The 20,957-nt window shown below is 36.0% G+C and overlaps 1 protein-coding gene across 1 annotated transcript; it reads right to left on the minus strand.

The window, feature by feature from the left end:
• Positions 1 to 15,130: 15,130 nt before the first annotated feature.
• Positions 15,131 to 20,860, minus strand: LOC128226184 (uncharacterized). The gene is made up of 3 exons (XM_052936076.1): positions 20,706 to 20,860; positions 17,538 to 17,676; positions 15,131 to 15,407 (listed from the first exon to the last, which is right to left on the minus strand). Exons 1-3 carry the CDS (start codon positions 20,858 to 20,860, stop codon positions 15,204 to 15,206), a joined length of 498 nt encoding a protein of 165 aa, XP_052792036.1. The 3' UTR covers positions 15,131 to 15,203.
• Between the last annotated feature and the right edge of the window lie 97 nt (positions 20,861 to 20,957).

The raw sequence follows: 20,957 nt of genomic DNA on the forward strand, positions 1-20,957 counted from the left end.
ATATATATATCCCGCAAACAAGTTTGAAGAGGGTATATTGTTATCACCACACGGTCGGTTTGTCGACCGGTCTGTTGGCAAAGGTTTTTTGAGCGAACTTATCCGAGAGTTCCTGCGGTTTCACACTATTTTTTTGATATTTCGCAAACATTCTCACCATGATTCACAGTAATGATTTGCGTCTAACCCATTGCTGTATCGTCATAGGTCTGTGTTCTTGAATATAAATTGTACTCTGCTAGCTATTTGTATCCGAACATTTCCCATGGTTTAAAGGTATCACTCTGTAATTTGGTTCTCCATAACAACAATGATGTGCATAATTCGCTAGAGTATTTGGCATGACAAACTGCCATTTTGTCTTACAATAATAGTATTGTGCCCTTGATAGGTTTATACACTTTATTCTATACTAAAGATCGAATAGTGAAATTTCCCACAGCTATAGAGGTATAATGCTGATACTAGATGCACATGTACCCTTGAATCCGGTTCTTATTCTTATGGCTATTTCGGAGTTTTCTTGTTTCCAACTGCTCCCACCACAGTTTTAAAACTTGGTGCAAATTGCTACAATAATGCGTAATAGTGCTTAGCGCATTTTTCGTAACCCATGGCTTATATCATTTTCATTGAATACGGCAACTTCTTTTTTGTAAGTATATACCGTTAAAGTTCAGTTTAACACTTTGGCTTTATTGAAAATTTTAGATTGATCTTGTCGCAAATACGAACTAATATCCACAATACTTAGTTCTAAAACTACGTACATATTTGTTTTCATCTTTGCCTGCGCTAGCAAACTTGTACTGCAATGGACCATGGTCGCAGCCGCCGACCGTGATCGATTTCGATTTGTTGAACGGTTTATCAGGTGCAATCATAGATGTAGCCACTGTTGTTATGCACCTTGAAATAGAAACAATATGGTTGTGCGATGTTGTTAATGTGATTCTGGGGTTTAAAACTATTTCAATGGGTATGTATGGCTTTAATCTCCGCTAACGGTACATTCTCTTGGCCAGACTTAATTCTTGCCAGGAAACGGAATCGACATATATTTAAGTCGCCTTAAAGCTCTCCGAACAATCGAGCTAAAAAATAGGGTAAAAGGATTGTGTAGTATGTGTGTTATTCTTAGAACAAACTATTCAAACCCTTTCCGTTTCTATGAAAATAACATTGTTTACGTCCCATTGGGCTACTATATCCGATGTAGGTAGATCCATCTTGATAATATATATTTTGTAAAACACCAAACCTGTCTTAAACAGCACGAGATTCCCATTGTTAACTCGCATTTCCCCATCGGTTTAGGCCGGTTTCTACAATCTTTCCACAAATAACCGAGCGTATTAAACCATTTTGAAACAAGAAAAAAAGAATACGCTACACAAAACTTAATAATATTAACATTGCTTAGTATAAGTCAATTTCGGTCTACTACGACACTTTTCTTCACTAGATTCAGCAACACTTACGATCTATGACCATGAGTGCACGATTGTATAACGCTGTTGTATAACAATTGTGTAAGGGTGCCTGTACGGCTTTAAAACGCGGCCTAAATGAGTGTGTAATGCTGCTGGCACGGTTGTGTAACTCTGCCTGTCCGCCTGAGTAAGGCTGCCTGCACGGTTGTGTAACGCTGTGTGTAGGAATGAGTAACGCTGCCTGTACGGTTGTGTAAAGCTGCCTGTTCGACATTGTAATGCTTCTTTCGAAGTTGTGTAACGCTGCCTGTACGCTTCCTGCATGGGTGCGTAACGCTGCCTGTATGACTGAGTAACGTTTCCTGCATGGTTGTGTAACGCTCCCTGCACGGGTACGTAACGCTGCATGTACGACAAGGTGACGCTGACTGTAGGGCTCTGTAACGCTGTATTCCTAGATATGTAACGCTGCCTATATGACTGAGTAACGCTGCCTGTACGGTTGTCTAATACTGTAATGATTCCTGCTCGGTTGTGTAACGCTTCCTTCACAGATGTGAAACGCTGCATGTACGACTGTGTGACGCTGCCGGTACGACTGTGAACCGTGCCTATACAATTGTGTAACGCTGCCTGCACGGTTGTGTTACACTGTCTTCGAAGATTGAAACGCTGCATCTATTGTTATCTAACGCTGCCTGCACGACTCTTGTCGCGCTGGTTGTTCGAAAGTGTAACGATTTTTGTACGGTTGTGTAACGCTGCCCGCACGGTTGTGTAACGCTGCCTGTACGACTGTGTAGCGCTGCCCGCACGGTTGTGTAATGCTGCCTGTACAACTATGTAACGCTGCCCGCACGGCTGTGTTACGCTGCCTCCACGATTATGAAACTCTCTGCCTCCACGATTGCGTATTGCATGTACGACTGTGTAACGCTACCCGTACGGTTGTCTAACGCTGCCTGTCTGACATTGAAACGCTTCCTGAACGTTTGTGTAACGCTGCCTGTACGACTGTGAAACGCTGCCTGTACGGTTGTCTAACGCTGCCTGTACGACATTGAAACGCTTCCTGCACGTTTGTGTAACGCTGCCTGTACGACTGTGAAACGCTGTCTGTACGGTTGTCTAACGCTGCCTGTACGACATTGAAATGCTTCCTGCACGTTTGTGTAACATTTTCTGCACGGTTGTGGAACGCTTCCTGTACAAATGTGTAACGATGCATGCACGGATGCATACGTTTAAATATGTTGCTGCAAGTCTGAATCATCAGTGCGTCACAGGATTCAGAAAGCTAAACGATTCGTGAGCAATCTTTGCTTACGTTGCAGCTAGCTAATCTTAACTTTGAGTTCATTTTAGATGCTTTTTTAATACAGCTCGATATCTTTACACCTCTTGGTATTCCAAGCCCTTTGTCTTCCAAACGCACCAGCTATAAAATGTCTTCCAAATAATTCGGTATAATCCTGACACAAACCCAACATGAAGCCGGCTGGTGAAGAAGGTCATGTTTCTCACTACATGCGCATGATCGATATTACGACTTTAAAGGGACTATACACCAGATTGGCACCAATTTTTTTTCGGTAACGAATCTCAGGACAATTATTTAATAAAATGTTTTACTCTTTGATATCATAATTGTAGATACCAAAATGTAAAAAAAAATCAATTCGGATACCAGGTTCGAGCCGGTGTGGCCAAAATTGAAGTCCAGTTTTGCATCCACTTTTCAACGATTAATGACGAGGGGAAAACAAAGAACTACCTATTTTGGTAATGACAGTGCATTAGCGTAATAAAACAGCTGTGGATCTGTACCTTTGCATATTGTTTTACTCTCTGAAAATAGAGCAAAGCTTTAAGGCAAAATGTTCCATTAAAATATATTGAACTCTATTAGAGGATCGGTGCATCCTAGAGATTTTGTGTTATGGTTTTAAAGGCAGTAAAACGTAAATTCACGCAACAAAATAGCACCATTCTTCAATTATATTGAAAATGTTCAGATATGGTGACATGAAGCACTAATAAAATCTAGAATTAGATGTCTTGTGCATTTATTCAGGTTTTAATATTCTCGCATGGATAAATCATAGAAAAGGCTATACACTCCTTGGTCGTAGTTGCCAACCATTATTGATATATATGTTGTAAGTTATATGTATTCCATTTGAAGGGGGCAATATTTAATCTGGCGCATCTCACTGGAAGTGATTTATTAATTTTTATGCTGATCAAACAAAGAACTAATACCATTATGTAATAACCATTTCATTATCAATTATTCAATTATAATTATCAGAGCAAGCAATTCTTCAGAGCAAACAACTCGAGTACGGGGTGCTGATTTTCGTAACGCGGTATAAATATGTGTTTTTCGTGGATTTGCAACCAATGGCGGGGCGCAGATATTACACCGTAAGGTTCCCGTGCTGTTACTTCATGCTGAATTTTGCGATATAGATAAATTGCGATATAGCTGTAACACAGCTAAAGATCTCCATAGCATCCATTCTAATCACTCATTGAAAAATATTTTTTCAACCATTATTTCAGTTATCACGTTTGCATGGTGAGATGAGTAAAAAAGTTAAAAGGATTTATTTACTATGTGACTACCTAAGCCTAGTTCAAGCCCGATATCTGCCCAAAAGCCGTTCGCAATTACAGGAGAGTGAACACCGACTCCCGAATGCTCGACTCACTTCAGTTGTGTCCTTATAAAGGTTAATAGAAAGTGGGTACATTTTGTATAATGTTTTTAATAATGTTTGTCTAACTGTGTTAGAAAAGTGTGCATCGTTGTAGTTCTAATTAGAGATAAGACATAAAGATACACAGTAATGTATCACTGTATATAAAGGTCTTTAATTCGGGTTTACGATATTTTACCAAGCAGTCATCACAAGGACGTTAAGTCTAGCGCCGTATGAAAGGGTCTTCTACAATACTATAATGGGATGGGACGGGTCAAATACAAAACGTTTCCATTTTCACATAGCGCCTTTTCAACATTTTTCTTTTTGGTTTAATTGCAGAGAGGATTGAGCAAATGTAGCAAAGAAATATTTAATCAGAACTTTGGGAATGTATTTTTACATAATGAATATCTTTATCCAAAATCTAACAAAATCATCAGTAATAAAACTTGTTTGGCGAGCAAAACATAAATACGTGTGCGATTGAAGACAAGTGTTATGTCTGGAAATATTTAACCTCGAAATGACAGGCTTGTTTCTTTGGATATTATGTTTTGGTTCTTCAAACACATTTTTTGACAATTGATGCTCCTTTGTATTTCTTGCTGTGCTTTTTTTTCTTGCCTTGAGATTAGAAATTTAGAATAACAAGGTTTTTGGTCTGAATTGGGGGGGGGGGGGCAAAGGTGTTTTCTCTCTTAACGCGTTATTGAAAGACTAATGAAAAACTAGATTATATGACATTTAAAGATGAAATAATCCTATATTATCTTTCATTTTCTATTGAAACCTTATATTCAAACATTTCCCTAGAATTTGTTCTTTTAACGTGTGTCATATAGCTATTTCATTAATCCGTACAAGACATACGATACCGTAATATGTTTCAAGCGTGTCCTTAAACCTTATTAAACAGAGCTGTCAAACATGTGCTCATTGATTTCGCGCATCCTATTATGTTTATGTTTAAACTTTTGGCTAGTGAGCTTGTTTCTGTAGTTGTTTTACATAAATACTAAATGTTTTGTGGAGTAACCAGTATTTAGGATTCAAGCACTTCAAGACCGAACATTGACATTTGTTGTTCCCTTTTGTTGTAATAAAAGTAGTCGAGGTCATTCCATTGACATAAGCCGATCGTTCAACTGTAAATACCAGATTTAACGACTTCGGATATAACGACTCCCGACTTAACGCACCTCAACTTTTGATATTTAGTTTAGGAAATAGTTTTTACGTTATTTAATGTAAAACAATAAAAAGAAGACCAACAAATGAACCCTGCATATATTCTATATTGTAATGTTATTGACTATGTATATTTGCCAAACAGTTCTTGAATATTAAAATATTCAACATGATTAATCCAGCTAGTATATTAAGATACTGCCTGCGTTTGTTGTCAACAGTAACTTTCACTGGCCGCGAAAATACATTACTTTTCCCCCTACCTGCAATAATAGTTGTGTTGCATACACCGGTCAGTGGCTTTACAATAGCTCATGGTTTTAGTTTAATGTACTTACGTTAACTTATCTTAATTATGCCATTCCATTTAGTAATTTCACGTTGTAATTGAAACACGAAAGTAAAACAGTTTGTTTTGGTGCGGCCTGTTTTACTTGAAATAATCTCTATTTGTAAAACATGCTTACGTTAGCGGAGTACGTACCTTAGAGATTTCGTCCGGATTCCGTACGTTGCACTACATTTGGTGTGGCGGAGGACTACAATCTACGGATTTTCCGCACGGCTCCTAATTGGATAAGATTGGCCATTTTTGATTTTCCGGGTTTCTGATTGGTTTTGGGGCAATTGATTGTCATGACCTCATCACCAAGTATCAAGGCGCGGAAAGGTATACATATAATCCAGCTTTAAGAACTTTTCGGCCATATTTGAAACTTTATTTTTTTTTCCAAATATGTTCGTACAAGTTTATCTAACAAGAAAGAGAGCCACTCTGCAGCAATGTAAATATTATATTATATCATTCTAGAATTTAAATAAAAGGAACGTTATCATTAAAAGAACATTTACAAGTATATATATATATATATATATACTGTTTAATCAAGAAATATTATAAGTGTTACAGTATCTCATTTGTTTGCAAGGATTGTTTATTTTTTTATGAGTAAATAAAAGTTATTACACATGTCACGATCGTTGGTCCTGTATCTAGTAAATTTAAATGTGAACTGGAGCATCTGCTGTCCTTTACGCATGAAAGAAGGTCAACAACAAATCGAACGCATAAATAAAGTCGTCTACGTTAGCGTTCACGCTACAATATTATTCTTTTAAATCCCCTTTAATGTTTTCTTTCGTTATATGTTTAGTTCGATATAAACGTACGTAACAAACTGACGAAAAAAGGACCTCGGTCACTACCGTTAATAAATATGCCTCTCATCAATTAGGTAAAAAAACAAGTATTTTTTATCGAGATCGAGTATTGAGCTTCGCTCATAGACGATATGGGGGGGGGGGTGAGCTTATTTACCATCGCCATCGGGTTATACCCATTCGGCGAGCACGCTACGTTTTACAGTATTTCTACAGATTTAATAATATTTATAACATCTCGTCTTTTATCGTAGCGTGGGTGCTTTGGACTGTATATATATAAATATTTCTGCACAGTATGTACAAATCTCTGGTTAAAAATTCAATATTTAAATAATGTCTTAAGAATCTATCACATACGCATTAAAATCAAACACTTCAAATACATCATAGAAATTATGCTATAATTTTTCCTATACAAACATTTTAGGCTTAGCCTACATTTTAAAAAGATGTCTAAATTTTAAAATTCTTTACAATAGTAAGTGTTTATATATACAAGGTATCCTTCGCATTATAACAACTAGCTAGTACGAATTTTTTATTTTTTTTAAAATGACAGATTTCTCACTAGTTAGTTTCCTAAATCAACCCCATCAGGGATGGGGGCGGTATATGCTGGTTTGCACTGAGGACTATGCCTCAGTGCGTTTGCCTGGATTTTTTTGATTTTTTTTATTATAGTGATTATTTGAGTGATTTTTTTTCTTGTTTATAATACAACAGAGATATTCAATGAAAAAAATAAAATACAGGAAAGTGTGTTATACATGTATACATGTATATATAAGTGTCCAACTGTTGTTGTTGTTGTTCTTTTTTTTTACTAGTATCGCTGTGTAACCAGGCAAACCAGGATGGAGAATATAACAATTCCCAGCTTAAGACTCCATCCTATGGTGTTACATTATGTGAAAGCGTTGCCAAGGATTGATTAAGTTATGAAATAAAATAGAGATTGGTTGATCCTCCAGGGTGTATTTAAAATATCGCTATTAATATTAGAACCGTTTCCGGATGGTAGTTTAATACTGGCATAAACAAAGACTTTACCAACTATAAGAAAGAAAACGATCCTTTTCAGGGCCACTGTTAAAATATTATATAAAAAATTAAAATGTTATATACATTATTTACATAAAAAGGATTCTCATCCCGGAGGAACGGTAAATTGATAATATACAACAGCTGGTAAAATATAGACGATATGGTTTTCTTTGCCCCTTATATCCCATATCGAATCACTAACTTATAATAGGCAGCTGTCTTGTAGTTAAAGGGGTACTATTTTCGCTAGCCAGTCATATGCTAGACCCTTAATTACCTGAAAGCGAGAATTGTAGATTTTTTTTTCTCATGAATGTTTAAGTATCTGATCAAAGTTACTAATTACCAAATACATTTTCTATATAATCAATAGTTTGTCAGGTTAGGGCAGTAATTAGTGCACTCGCTGTTCACCAATGCGACCTGGCTTTCCGGTTTTCAACGAGAGAGACTTAGTATATAGTTGATCAATAAATAAAGTTTAATCTTAACTTTAAGGGACTCGCTCATTGTTGGTAAAATGCACTTTTTTATTACAAAATAAAGTATGGCACTTTATTATGAGTGTTAAAACTAAGATACCGACAGCTGGACCCTTCAGCAAATGTTGATATTTGCTCAAATATAGTCTTTGCAGACCAAAATTTTCAATTGCGTTATGAACGGAATGGGCGACTTCAATGAAGCTTGATTTGTTGATTGACAAACGTTCATGCATATCGTTTAAAGACTGAAAAATATTGGTGAAATTATAACTAAATCATTTCACTCTGGCTCGAGTGAATGATAACATTTGATAATTTCACTGCAGGCAACTCGGGACTACTTTTTCCATCTTTTGTATGATTTCCCCCATTTGACTTGAACAAGTACATGCATGTAGCAAGTAGAGTACACAAAAAATGAACTCATCATTTTATGTATTCACGTGGTCAAGTCGCGAGTGCACATGGAAATTTAGCTCCGAAACAAAATGGACATAAAGTGGTTAAAAAAGGATTACAAAGTGTGTTTTTTGCATTAGTTAATAGTGTTTTATAGTATGCATTCATGTCTGATAATTTGAAGACCGAAAATTCAAAGAAAAATAAGAAAAATAAACGGAAAGCAAATTCTCCTTTGGACAATAGTGGTCAAACCGGTTATAGCAATATACATGTACCGAGCACCCCGGAGATAAACAAGAGAGTTAATCTAGGCCAATATAATGGTCATAGCGGTCAGTACATTGGTCCCTCATGGAATGAAAATCTGAGCACAATGAACAACTTAATGACTTCACCTATTATGAATATGGCACAGAATTTCCCGTACATGACACCGGGTCCACAAATGTACCAACCGGCAGGAGCGAGTGCCACACCCAATCAGCCGCCACCATGGGCGACGACGATATTAGAAGAAATTCAGTGTCTTAAACAAGCGTTGCCAAAAATCGACAACATCGACAAGACAGTTACTAGGATAAACGCAAAGGTCATAGATCTTGAACAAAAAGTGTCGGACCTGGATAAGCGGGTAGACATAATAGAAGCGTCCTGCCAAACCATGAGCGACATAGTAGAACAAAATAAAACTATTTTTACAGAGGCAAAAACTGATCTAAAAGAAACAAAAAAGAACATCAGCCATATAGAAAATGGTCTTAAATCTGTGAAAGAACAAATGGACGACTACGCAAATAAATCACTTGAAAACGAGGCACGAGCAATGAGGGACATTTTAATGTTCTATGGGTTTGAAGAGGACCCAGGGTTGGCAAAGAAAGACGAAGGTCTCAACTGCGAGCACTTAGTTAAAGATTTTCTTAATAAATATATGGAAGAAGAAAGGGTCCGGGAGATTGTAGTTGGCAATGCATATAGGGTAGGAAAGGATTCAACACGAAAACCACGGCCAATAGTAGTAAAATTCCATTATTATAGGCAGAGAGAGGACGTTAGAAAAATGGCGTACGAGAAAAGGGACGACATTAAAAAGCCGGTTACGGAGTGGGGATACAACAGCCCAAGGAAATCCGGGATGCCAGAAAAGCATTGTATCATATACAAAAGGAGGAAGAACGGAAGGGAAAACGGACATATTTCGTTGGTAAAAAGTTATTCGTAAACGGGGAGGCGTACAACGGACCGGTGCCACGAGCCACGGACGCGCGCGCCGGGGGACAGCAGACGAGAGGGAGAGCCCAGACGACTACACACTAGGGGCGTCGTAGGAAAGATATTAACATTATATCATGGAATATAAATGGACTTGGTAGAAAACTTGGTGATACTGACTTTTTGGACATTATTTGTGAATATGATATAGTTATTTTAACAGAGACATGGTTATCAGAAAAGCACACTATAAATCTAGACATAGGAAATTTTTATCATCAGCATTTATTTGGTACTAAGTCTAAAAATACAAGAAAAGGTTTCAATTATTGAAAGGCATAAAAATGGTATTCTGTGGATTAAGATTTGTAGAAGTATCCTTTCAGGAAACGAAGATTTATATATATGCAGTGTATATTTACCACCAAGTAATTCTATTATTTTAAAACAATTTGATATAGATTTTTTCGATCTAATTGAACAGGGAATCGAAAAATATAGCACTGATGGAATAGTTGCACTAAATGGCGATTTTAACAGCCGCACTGCGGATGAAATTGACTTCTTAAATTTTGACTATTACATAGACAATGAGGAATTTGAACAAATGTTGACAAAAGTTCCAAACAGAATAAGTAAGGATAAATGTCTGGACAATCACGGCAAAAGGTTACTAGACTTATGTAAGGCATCAAACCTTCATATAGTAAACGGTCGATTACATAAGGATAGTAAAGTAGGCGACTTTACTTTCCATAATACTAACGGAAATAGCTTGGTAGACTATTTTATCATAAATTATCGATATTTCTCTCATTTGAGCGATTTTGAAATACTCCTCCATACAGAATTTTCTAACCACTCGGCAATTAAAGTATGTTTGCAGGGTATTTGTTTTCAAACGGAAGCTAAATCACGTGATCTATCGGATATCCCCAGTATACACATCGCGTGGGAGGACGATAAGCGTGATTCATTCATAAATTTACTACAGTCGCACAGTAACGGATTAGTCTCATTGTTTGACAATATCGACAATACAAACATTGATGACTCAGTTAATTCATTTACTGAAATACTGCTAAATTGTGCAAAAAACACTATGGGTAAAAACCGAAATACGGTTTAATGATTGTAATACTGCTACTACTGCTATTAATAATAATAAGAAGAAGAATATAGCAAACAAAAAGAAATGGTTTAACTCAGAGTGTTACAATGCTAGAAAAGCATTGAAGGAGGCTCGAAATAGATTCGTAAAAAATAAACACAATATCCAGTTACGTCAGGAATACTTTAATGTTAAAAAAACATATAATAGGATTAAACGAAAAGAAAAGAAACTCTTCCTTAAAAATGAGGGTGTTAGAATTGCTAAGCTGGCAAAAACAAAACCAAAACAGTTTTGGAAAAATATCAAAAACCAGTACAAGAAAAATATACCCAGCTCTGAAGGTTTACCTATTGATGATTTGTATGATCATTTTAATAACCTTTTTGGTGCTACAAATAATGAGCAAGATTTTAATGTGCCCTTTTTGGCGGATGAATCGCTGGATGGGATTATCTCGGAATCGGAACTCAAGAATGCTATATTTTCTCAAAAAAAGCGGGAAAAGTCCCGGCAATGATATGTTAATTGCGGAAATTTTTAAGAATTCATTTGAAATTACTTCCCCATATTTGCTCAAATTGTATAACAGAATGTTTAATAGCGCAGAATACCCGCAGTCATGGGGAGAAGGTATAATAACACCAATATTTAAAGGTGGTAACGCTAGTGAATCTAAAAATTATAGAGGCATTACGTTAAACAATATATTAAGTAAGGTGTATTCTCAGATATTATTAAATAGGCTGACTAAATGGGCAATTAACAATGAAAAAATAAGCGATTCACAATTTGGTTTCCAGAAAGGAAAATCGACTATTGATTGTATATTCGTGTTATTCTCTATCATTGCTAAATCCCTTAATGGTGGTAAAAAACTGTATTGCATTTTTGTTGATTATGAAAAGGCATATGACAAAATCGATAGAATTAAGCTTTGGACAAAGCTCATATAAGAAAATGTAAGCTCTAAAATAGAACTTTCGCTTAAGGCGATGTATTCTGCGGTCAAATGTTGTGTTAGATACAAACAGTCAAGATCAGACTGGTTCGAATCTGGCACTGGCCTGAAGCAAGGCTGCCCGAGTTCAAGTTTATGATTTTTATTCTTCGTGAATGACGTCACGTCTTATATTAACAGTAACCAGGAAGGAATATTTACTATAAACGACATAAAGGTATTTCTCCTAATGTTTGCGGATGACGCAGCTTTATTTTCACATAACCCAAACTCTCTACAATGCATGTTAAATGATCTCCAAGATTATTGTAACACCTGGGGGTTAAAAATTAATGCTAATAAAACGAAAGCTATGATTTTTGAAAAGGGCCGTCACACAGCCTACCAATTTTATCTCTACGACGCCGAGATAGAAATGGTTACTTCCTTTAAATATCTTGGGACGCATTTATATAAGAACAATAACTGGAACAGAACACAAAAGCGATTAGCACAGCACGCCTCATATTCTATACATAATTTGTTTATTGTATTCAGCCAACTGCACCTACCTATAAAAGAAAAAAAATAAAATATTTGATAGTCTAGTGACACCAGTTCTTAACTATTCGGCAGAAGTATGGGGTTTTCACGATGCCAAAGATGTTGAGATGATACATACTAAATTTTGCAGAAAATTATTATGTGTTAAACGATCAACAAATTTAGAATGTTTGTATGGTGAATTAGGAAGGGTCCCAATGAAAATTAATAGAACGATTATAATGATCAGATACTGGATAAAAATTCTTAACTCCCCGAATAATAGCCTGATCAAAATAGTATATAATATGCTACGTGATGACATTAGCAATGATAGTACGTATAACGGTAATAATTGGGCTTATCATATACAAATCTTATTGAATCGCCTTGGGATGACTAACATTTGGCTTAATCAAGATACGTTATCTATTGATATAATACCTATAAGGATAAGAATAATCGACAATTATAAACAGACATGGTATGGACAAATAAACAACCTACCTAAACTTTGCTCATATTCATTAATTAAACACGAGTTTGAGCAGGAAACGTACCTTAATGATATCACTAAAAATAAATTTAGAATTGCTTTAACCAAACTAAGAACTTCATCTCACGATCTACAAATAGAAATAGGCAGATATACTAATACTCGTCGGCACGAAAGATTATGTAATAATTGTAACATGAGAACTATTGAGGATGAATACCATTTCCTTCTAGTTTGCCCTAAACACAGATAACTGCGAAAAAAGTATTTAAGCAATTTTTACTGCAGATGGCCAACATTAACAAAATTCGAAAACCTTATGACAACTAAATCGCCAAAATTACTCCTAAAGTTGTCAAAGTTTGTTTATTTTTCATTTTGCAATAGAGGTGGAAATTAAATGTTCACTCTTCTTCTGTGTAAAAGTATGTGTTCTTGTGTACTTGTACCACTGTATTTCATTGTATGTTATCTTTTGTATGGCTATGATGTTGCCACAACATTAATGCTAATAAAACTTATGTTATGTTATGTTATGTTATGAACAATTCTATGGAACAAACTGTTACAATTAACCCGTTTGGTAGGTAACGGTTGCATATTTATTTGGCCACATGTGCTAGTAATAGAGTTGTAGATCATTTTCACCTTCAAACTCTAACCTCAAACATGTATGCACAAGCAATTTGAATTTGACTTATTTCACTCAACTGTTAACACCATCAGTTCATTTATTCATTTAGTTAGTTTTCTTTTTAAATATTTTATAATGCTCGGAAAAGGCTTGTCTAAAAAGTGAACGATCAAGGAGTCCCGCCTACTCAAATAGTTCAGATAAGTGTAAACCCAACCTTTAACAGAAACGTGACATTCAACATTAATATACGTAATATGAAACTCATTCGCTATCTCAACAACAAAACAACATTCGGCTACACAGAAAATATTATTCATTCGTGGCTACGCCGCCTTTCCGTTTTCTGCGACCATTTGTTATATTAAATACGATATGACACTGAATTAAACAAATATCCATATCGATTTATCACGTGAAGTTATCAATGTATTCTTAAAACGTCAAATATCCATCTTCTGTTGTATTAGTCCTTATGGCGTTATGAAGACAATTAAGGCGTCGGTTTTCCAATCTATTCCTACAATATTTATTAGGCTGAAATTGTATCTTTTTTCTGCAATTTCGATTTCATATAGTAAAATATTAATGAAACAAGTGCTCTCAGATGCAATACTGGGACAAAATGTTGGCGCCCAAAGACATGAGCGAGTCCCTTTCAACGTTTTGACTTATTTACTCACGAAGTTTTTGAGCGATATTTTCGATGTTCACGAACAAATGTTGTTCATGAAGTTGGACGTATCTATACAATGGTTTATGTTTCGCTGGATTGTCTAATTTTCAAATAAGAATGTGTCAACGATAGTTGGCAGCGAAACAAGTTTATGTCAACATTGAGTCAGCCTTTCCATACAATAGATGTAGTAGCCATCCCCAGTTTCAACTTAAAAGCAACTTCAATATTAAGTATTGTATACACATTTTTATGGCAGTTGCTTGTAATTCATTTTACACCAATATTTATCCAACTTTCATACAATATCATTCGAAAATTCAATAATTGGTATTCAATTGAAATCATTGAATTTATCCTGTTCCAAAATGGAAATATCGTCACATACCTGACAAGGGCGTGACATACACGGTCACATACCTGACAAGGACGTGACATACACGGTCACATACCTGACAAGGGCGTGACATACACGGTCACATATCTGACAAGGGCGTGACATACACGGTCATATACCTGACAAGGGAGTGACATACACGTTCACATACCTGACAAGGGCGTGACATACACGGTCACATACCTGACAAGGGCGTGACATACACGGTCACAAAATGCATAGCTATAAGAAGCTGTAAAAAACAATAGTATCATGTTCGTTTGTTCACGCGTGTCTTTTAAATGTCACTAAACGCTATATTGGCCATTGATATCATTGGATAACAAGATATCCTTGGATGATGAACTCAGTTCCGGTAGCAAATGCGATCGTCGTGTACACCCTGCACGAACGTTAATTTCTAATTCAGTTTGTTATCGTACAAATGCAAGTAACAGAAGCACATGCGATGCACCAATTACACTGGTCCGTCTTAACAAATGAATAAAAAAGTAGTGACTAAGAGAACCGTGCATGTGCCCCCTCCCAATTATTAAAATACAAACAAGTCTGTATCTCTAAACATGATAAGAAACCCAAACATTTTGCATTGCTGACGTAAATGGATAAATGTTAATGCGCCTTTAACATCCGCGGGGAAATGTTAGACTAAATAATTGCGTTGTCATTTTATGTATAATGTAGACATCATGATTTATGGCAAATGCAATTCTAGATAAGTATAGAATCATATTTCTGAATCAAGCTACAATATATTGAGAAGTTAATGTTCACTCAAACTCCCATTCCAGGAGATGGAACCAGTAGTACGTCATATAGTTGCCTTCCCGTGAGTCCATCGTGAAGCAAGACGGAAGCAGCTCTTCCCACGGTCGTGTTGTGGTTGGAACGAGGTAGGTACCGTTCCAAGAGAGGTCACATGTGGGAGGGCTTGCGTCCTCGATAACAGACGAATGGAAGATTAAAGACACCGTCTGTGGATGAAGTAAATATGATTTATAACATTGGATTCTATGAAATAATTCGAGTGATATAATATCTGTCTTTGCTTTCTGTCAGCACAGGCATGAGGTCATTGAAATTCCGTTACAACGTATTTCTATTGAAGATGCCAAAAGCTTGGCTTTTATTTTATGGTTTCAATGTGAAAAAAAACATGCATTCAGGAAACAAATTATACCTTGCTGCTATTTTTTTCGGACAATGCTAAGACAGGTTTTATTTAAAAACTCATAAAGGGTTGTTTATTATACTCCCACTTTTAAAAGTGAAGTGGGGACGATATCAGAATCACGCACGTCGTTACGTGGGTCTGTCTGTCCGTCCGTCCCGCTTTTGTGCCCCGTCAATAACTTTGATATTCGAAAAAAATTGGCAGAAGTGATTGCCATAAGTTAACGATGTGTCGCACCCTTGTCCCGGGTTTCTAGCTTCATGACCAATGTATCTCCGCGCCTTAGAAAGTCTGTAAGATTGTGTCAAGGTCAGGGCCACCTCGCATCCTAACCTTATCAGTCATGCTGGAAATTGGCATTTGTGAAGATCGTAAGATCTATGGGATCCCCATTGGATCCCCTTTCAGCATCGTTCCAAAAAGTACTGTTTGTATTTTAATTGTGCAAGTTGTTGTTGTATTGGGGAACTAAAAGCCCTTGGTTGATTGTTAAATTCTTTTTTTGTTGTTATTATATCACGGACATACAAATTGATCTGTTTAAACCGATCTGTTTTATAATAAGGCAGTATATGTACCTGTATGTGGGCATAAATTATTGTTGTCCATCAAAATTTGCACCTTTAGGGTAGGGAACATTTTGATGTTTTCAATGCCTTCTGTCTGTCTGTCAAAAAATCCGTCCGTACGAAATCTGCAAAACTGCTTGAGGGATTTGAATGAAACTTCAAATGAATGAAGGCATCATGCCTGGTTACGCTTTAACATCGGCATGGTCAGCTCGGGAACTTGTGTACATAGTTAAGTCAGTTTAGTGTTTTCATTACGTGCACAAAAAGATATGTAATCACCACAGGTTGGGTTGGTCGATATGTTGGCAAAGGGTTGTTGAGCAAACTTCTCCCAGAATTTTAGCGATGCCACTCTATTTATATCGATATTTGGTAAACATTATTACCATGATTGACAGCAATGATTTGCGTATAACCAACTGCTGTATTGTCTGAGGTATGTGTCCTTGAATTTGATTTGTACTCTGTAAGGTATTGTAGAGTTCGTATCTGAACTTCTCCAATGGTTAAAGAGGTATCACTCTGTTATTCGTGTCCCCATTACAACAATGATGTGCAGTATTCGCTGGAGTATTTGGCATGACCAACGGCCATTGCAGCTTATAGTAATGTGCCATTGAATATTGTCTGTACACGTTTTTGCTATATTGGAGATCGAGCAGCGAACTTTCCCACATCTTGAACGGATAGTGCTGATACTAGATGCACATTGACCTACTATGTAGTAGATATCGATGTGCGTTCTTATTTATATGTTCGCTTATTTTCACACATTGGTCTGTGTTGGTGTTTCTCCAATAGTTTATGAGGTATCTCTGTGATATTTAGTACACATTACAAACATGGTAGCAATATCAGGACTATTTATCGTGATGTACGTCCATTCCACACGTCAAAGAGTTGTGCACCCTCGAATCCGATTCTTGCTCTTAGGGCTATTGGGGAGTTTCCCAACCACTCCCTCAGTTTTAAACTTTGCTTCAATGATGAGTAGAATTGCTTACCGCATTTTCTTCACCCATGGCTTATATCATTATCATTGAATACTTCTTGTGAGTATGAAGCGTTAAAAAACATCAGTTTAACACTAAGATTATATTGACAATTTTAGATTGATCTTGTCACAAGTACGGTCTAATATATCCTTGATATAATCTTGAGACATCTTTAATGCTTTTTTTTTCTTTCAATGTTTGCCTGAATAAATCAATAACATATCGTGTCAATGTGGCGTGCAAGCGACATAGGGCTAGTCGTCACGTATGTTTTAGCACTAGTTTATAATTGGATTTCAAAGATCAGGTTTGAGCATTTCATTTCATGAACCGCACACAATATCTAGTTCTAAAACTACGTACATATTTGTTTCCATCTTTGCCTGGGCTTGCAAATGTGTACTGTAATGGACCATGGTCGCAGTCGCCAACCGTGATCGATTTCGATTTGTTGAATGGTATATCAGGTGCAATCATAGATGTAGCCACTGTTGTTATGCACCTTGAAATAGAAACAATATGGTTTTGCAAAGTTTTTAATGTGTGTCTGAGAGGTGTAGAACTATTCCAATGTGTGTGTATGGCTTAAATCTCCGCTAACGGAACATTCTCTTGGCCTCGCAAAAATGACACCTGACTTAATTCTGGAAAGGAAACGGAAGCGACATGTATTTAAGTCACATTTTAGCGCTGTGATCAACACAGCTTAAAAATAGGATAAAAGGATTGAGTAGTAGGTGCGTTTTTTTGGACAAATTTAAAATTTGCAAACAAATCAGATCAAATGTAATAATTACATCACGGCAACCGGCCATTAATACTACCTATGTCAACATGCACGCAAACACACTATTTACAATATTTTATGTAATATGTTATGGTTCATGTTCAGCATTCGAACAAGAATAATCTGTCATAGTGAATAACCCCGAAACTCAGTAATAGGTGTTACAGAATGCATGGATTTCAGTAATTTTATGGTTGGTTTCTGTCCAACAACATTTCCGGTGGTTATAATGAAAACAGTTTTCAAGAGTTATTAATCAATGAAAAAAAAACGAAAATATAAGGCTCATGTTTTGTGCAAGAATAATAAATAGTGGAAGGGATTCTCTCAGATCATGAATCCATAAAATGTCTGCGATCAAAAACACATGATTTGTGTTAATTATGGCCTTGTTGCCAGTAATCTGATTAAACTGGCCAATATGCCATCCGTCTCCGAAGTAGTGCCTTCTGCAAGAGCAGTGATTTCTAGAAGAGCCACAAAAAGTGAGGCATAGCCGTTAAGAGTCATTCGGTTGACACACATGAAAATGCCCTTCTGTTATTATCAAAATATAAGAAATGAAGGTCCAACCAGTCTGAACTGTTTAGTCCGGTAACATAACCAATGAATATAAATATGGCAACTCGTCGGTGCTGTCCCATTCTGGTGCTGGTGATCGTTGAGGTAACATTTAATGTTTTACAAGGTAATAAATTTGTGTAAGGCTGAGTAGAACCACAATACACTGGGCAAGGAAAATGAGTGCATATTTCATTGCTGTCAATTTTAAGGGAAACAGATAGAGTTTGATAAAACATATATTAAACATTAATTGGACGATGGTTATGTCTACTTATTTGTAAACTAATCCGTTGACAAAGTAGCCACGGGTAATTGTTCTGTACAATCCAAAACACGTTACACTGATATGTCTACGTTAGGTCGATGCTTTAAAGGGACTGTATACCAGATTGGCACCAAAAAAGTTTTTTCTGTAACGAATCTCAGGACAATTATTTAATAGAATGTGCTACGCTTTTATATCATAATTGTAAAAAAGTACCAAAATGTAAAAAAAAATTGTGTCGGAGACCGGGTTCGAACCTATGTCGCCAAAATTGCAGTCCAGGGTCGTTTCCACTGAGCTACGACGGCTTACTCTAATAGAGTGAGACAATTAAACTATACAACTAACTCGGTAATATCACGTGATAACATCGACTAGCCAATCACGCATAAGGAATGAATGCTACTAGGTAGACATACCCAGTAATCTTTTTTTAATGGAAAAATACGAAATAACTGCTAAACTGTTAATAAATTGTAATCTATGTGGTACTTCAGTAAGTTTCAATGCATTGTACACATTAATACCAAGTTTATGACAGTTTTCGACAACTTTCTTGTTTTTTGGCAAATTGATCATCTGGTGCACAGTTGCTTTAAGGGTTATCAATTATACAAGGTGGGTGAAAAAGGCCATTAAATTAAACATGTTAACAGGTCATCTGTATTTAGTTTTGAAGTTCAATATTTGCCAAGAGTAAAACATGCACGTGCTCTTTTGTAAAACAGAGTTGAGCAAATATAACAAACGACAGCTTTCTCAGAGATTTGCTAAAAATTCGGTTTCGACAATATGACCATTTTTATGTCAAAATATTTAAGACCATCATATCAAAAATGTTTTTGGCATTTTCAAATAAACCAATATTATCGTCAAATAATTGCAAATAATAAATAAATCAGTAGAACAAATACTGAGGTAAAATATCTCAAAAGGAGGCAATTGTCACAATTTTAAGCATATTCATTAGGACAGTAACATGGACGGTAACATTGCACACAATTTCAAACTTGGCCAAGACACGAATTCGTATATGAATATCATACACAAACAAAGACAAATTGTAGAGAACACAGCATTCAGCTAATGAACTATGAATCATATTCTTCAAATTTCAATTTATTAAAAAATACTGTTTTTGAAGCAGCTGAATTATTTGCATGATTTCACTATTCAGTATTTCGAAATTCTAAAGAGCAAGGAAACGTAACAGATGTAAACTTTTTTTCCACAAAGATCTAATGCATGGTTTATTGGACACTGACAAACATTTAAGTACGACTAAGAAGTGCTAAAACCATCTTGATAAAATACTGATTGAATGTTCTTTCGTAAAATTGTATTGGCTCTAAAAACCCTAAACTAACCTTATGACACATGTACTTTCACTGCTAAACATTGAACCTAAAATACATAGTATTTACTTTTTTTGTTTTTATGCCTTCAAACCTTCTTTTACACTTTTTAAAAGTAACGCATCTAGTTGCAAAAAGAATTCGCGTGCAATCAGTCCATTCTGAATGCACAATTAATAATAACAGACACGATCAACTTGATGATAAGTGTGTCAAAATAGCACAGAAATGCTCTGGTTATGTCGAGTTACGTATTCTCTTGTAATAGTATGAAAGCTATCAGTATTATAAGACAATTTCACATGAACCATGTATAGTTAAAACTTTAAGGGAATGGCATGTTTATGCCTTGATATGTTTTATCATTGCATATCTATAGGTAATATAAGAAATACTTAAGCGCATGAAACATTTCTTTTAGAAATTGTCTATCAATATACATTCCCCGCCTAAGAACCGTGTGTTGAATAGTACGTAATAGATAATGACTGTTTTATGTTGTTAGCACCCAAATAGCAATGTTAACGTTTGAAATAGGTTATAAACATGCAAAAGATTACCCCGGAGTCTCCGCCCATGTGTCATTGACAGTGACAAGAAAGCGAACTCCTGTGAGCTGTCGGACCTCATTCGCGGGTCCCTTAGCTTCTATGCTTAATGTAAAGATCCATACTGAAAGGAATAATACGAGACAAAGTGAACACTCGTTTAACATGGCGTAAACTTATCTTTATAAATATGTGTGCTTCGCTGGTTCGTCTTATAAGAGATAAGAATGTGACATCGATAGTGGACGTAGGAAAAAGTTCAAT

The sequence above is a fragment of the Mya arenaria genome, chromosome 3, assembly GCF_026914265.1.
Source record: "Mya arenaria isolate MELC-2E11 chromosome 3, ASM2691426v1".
Taxonomy (NCBI): domain Eukaryota; kingdom Metazoa; phylum Mollusca; class Bivalvia; order Myida; family Myidae; genus Mya; species Mya arenaria.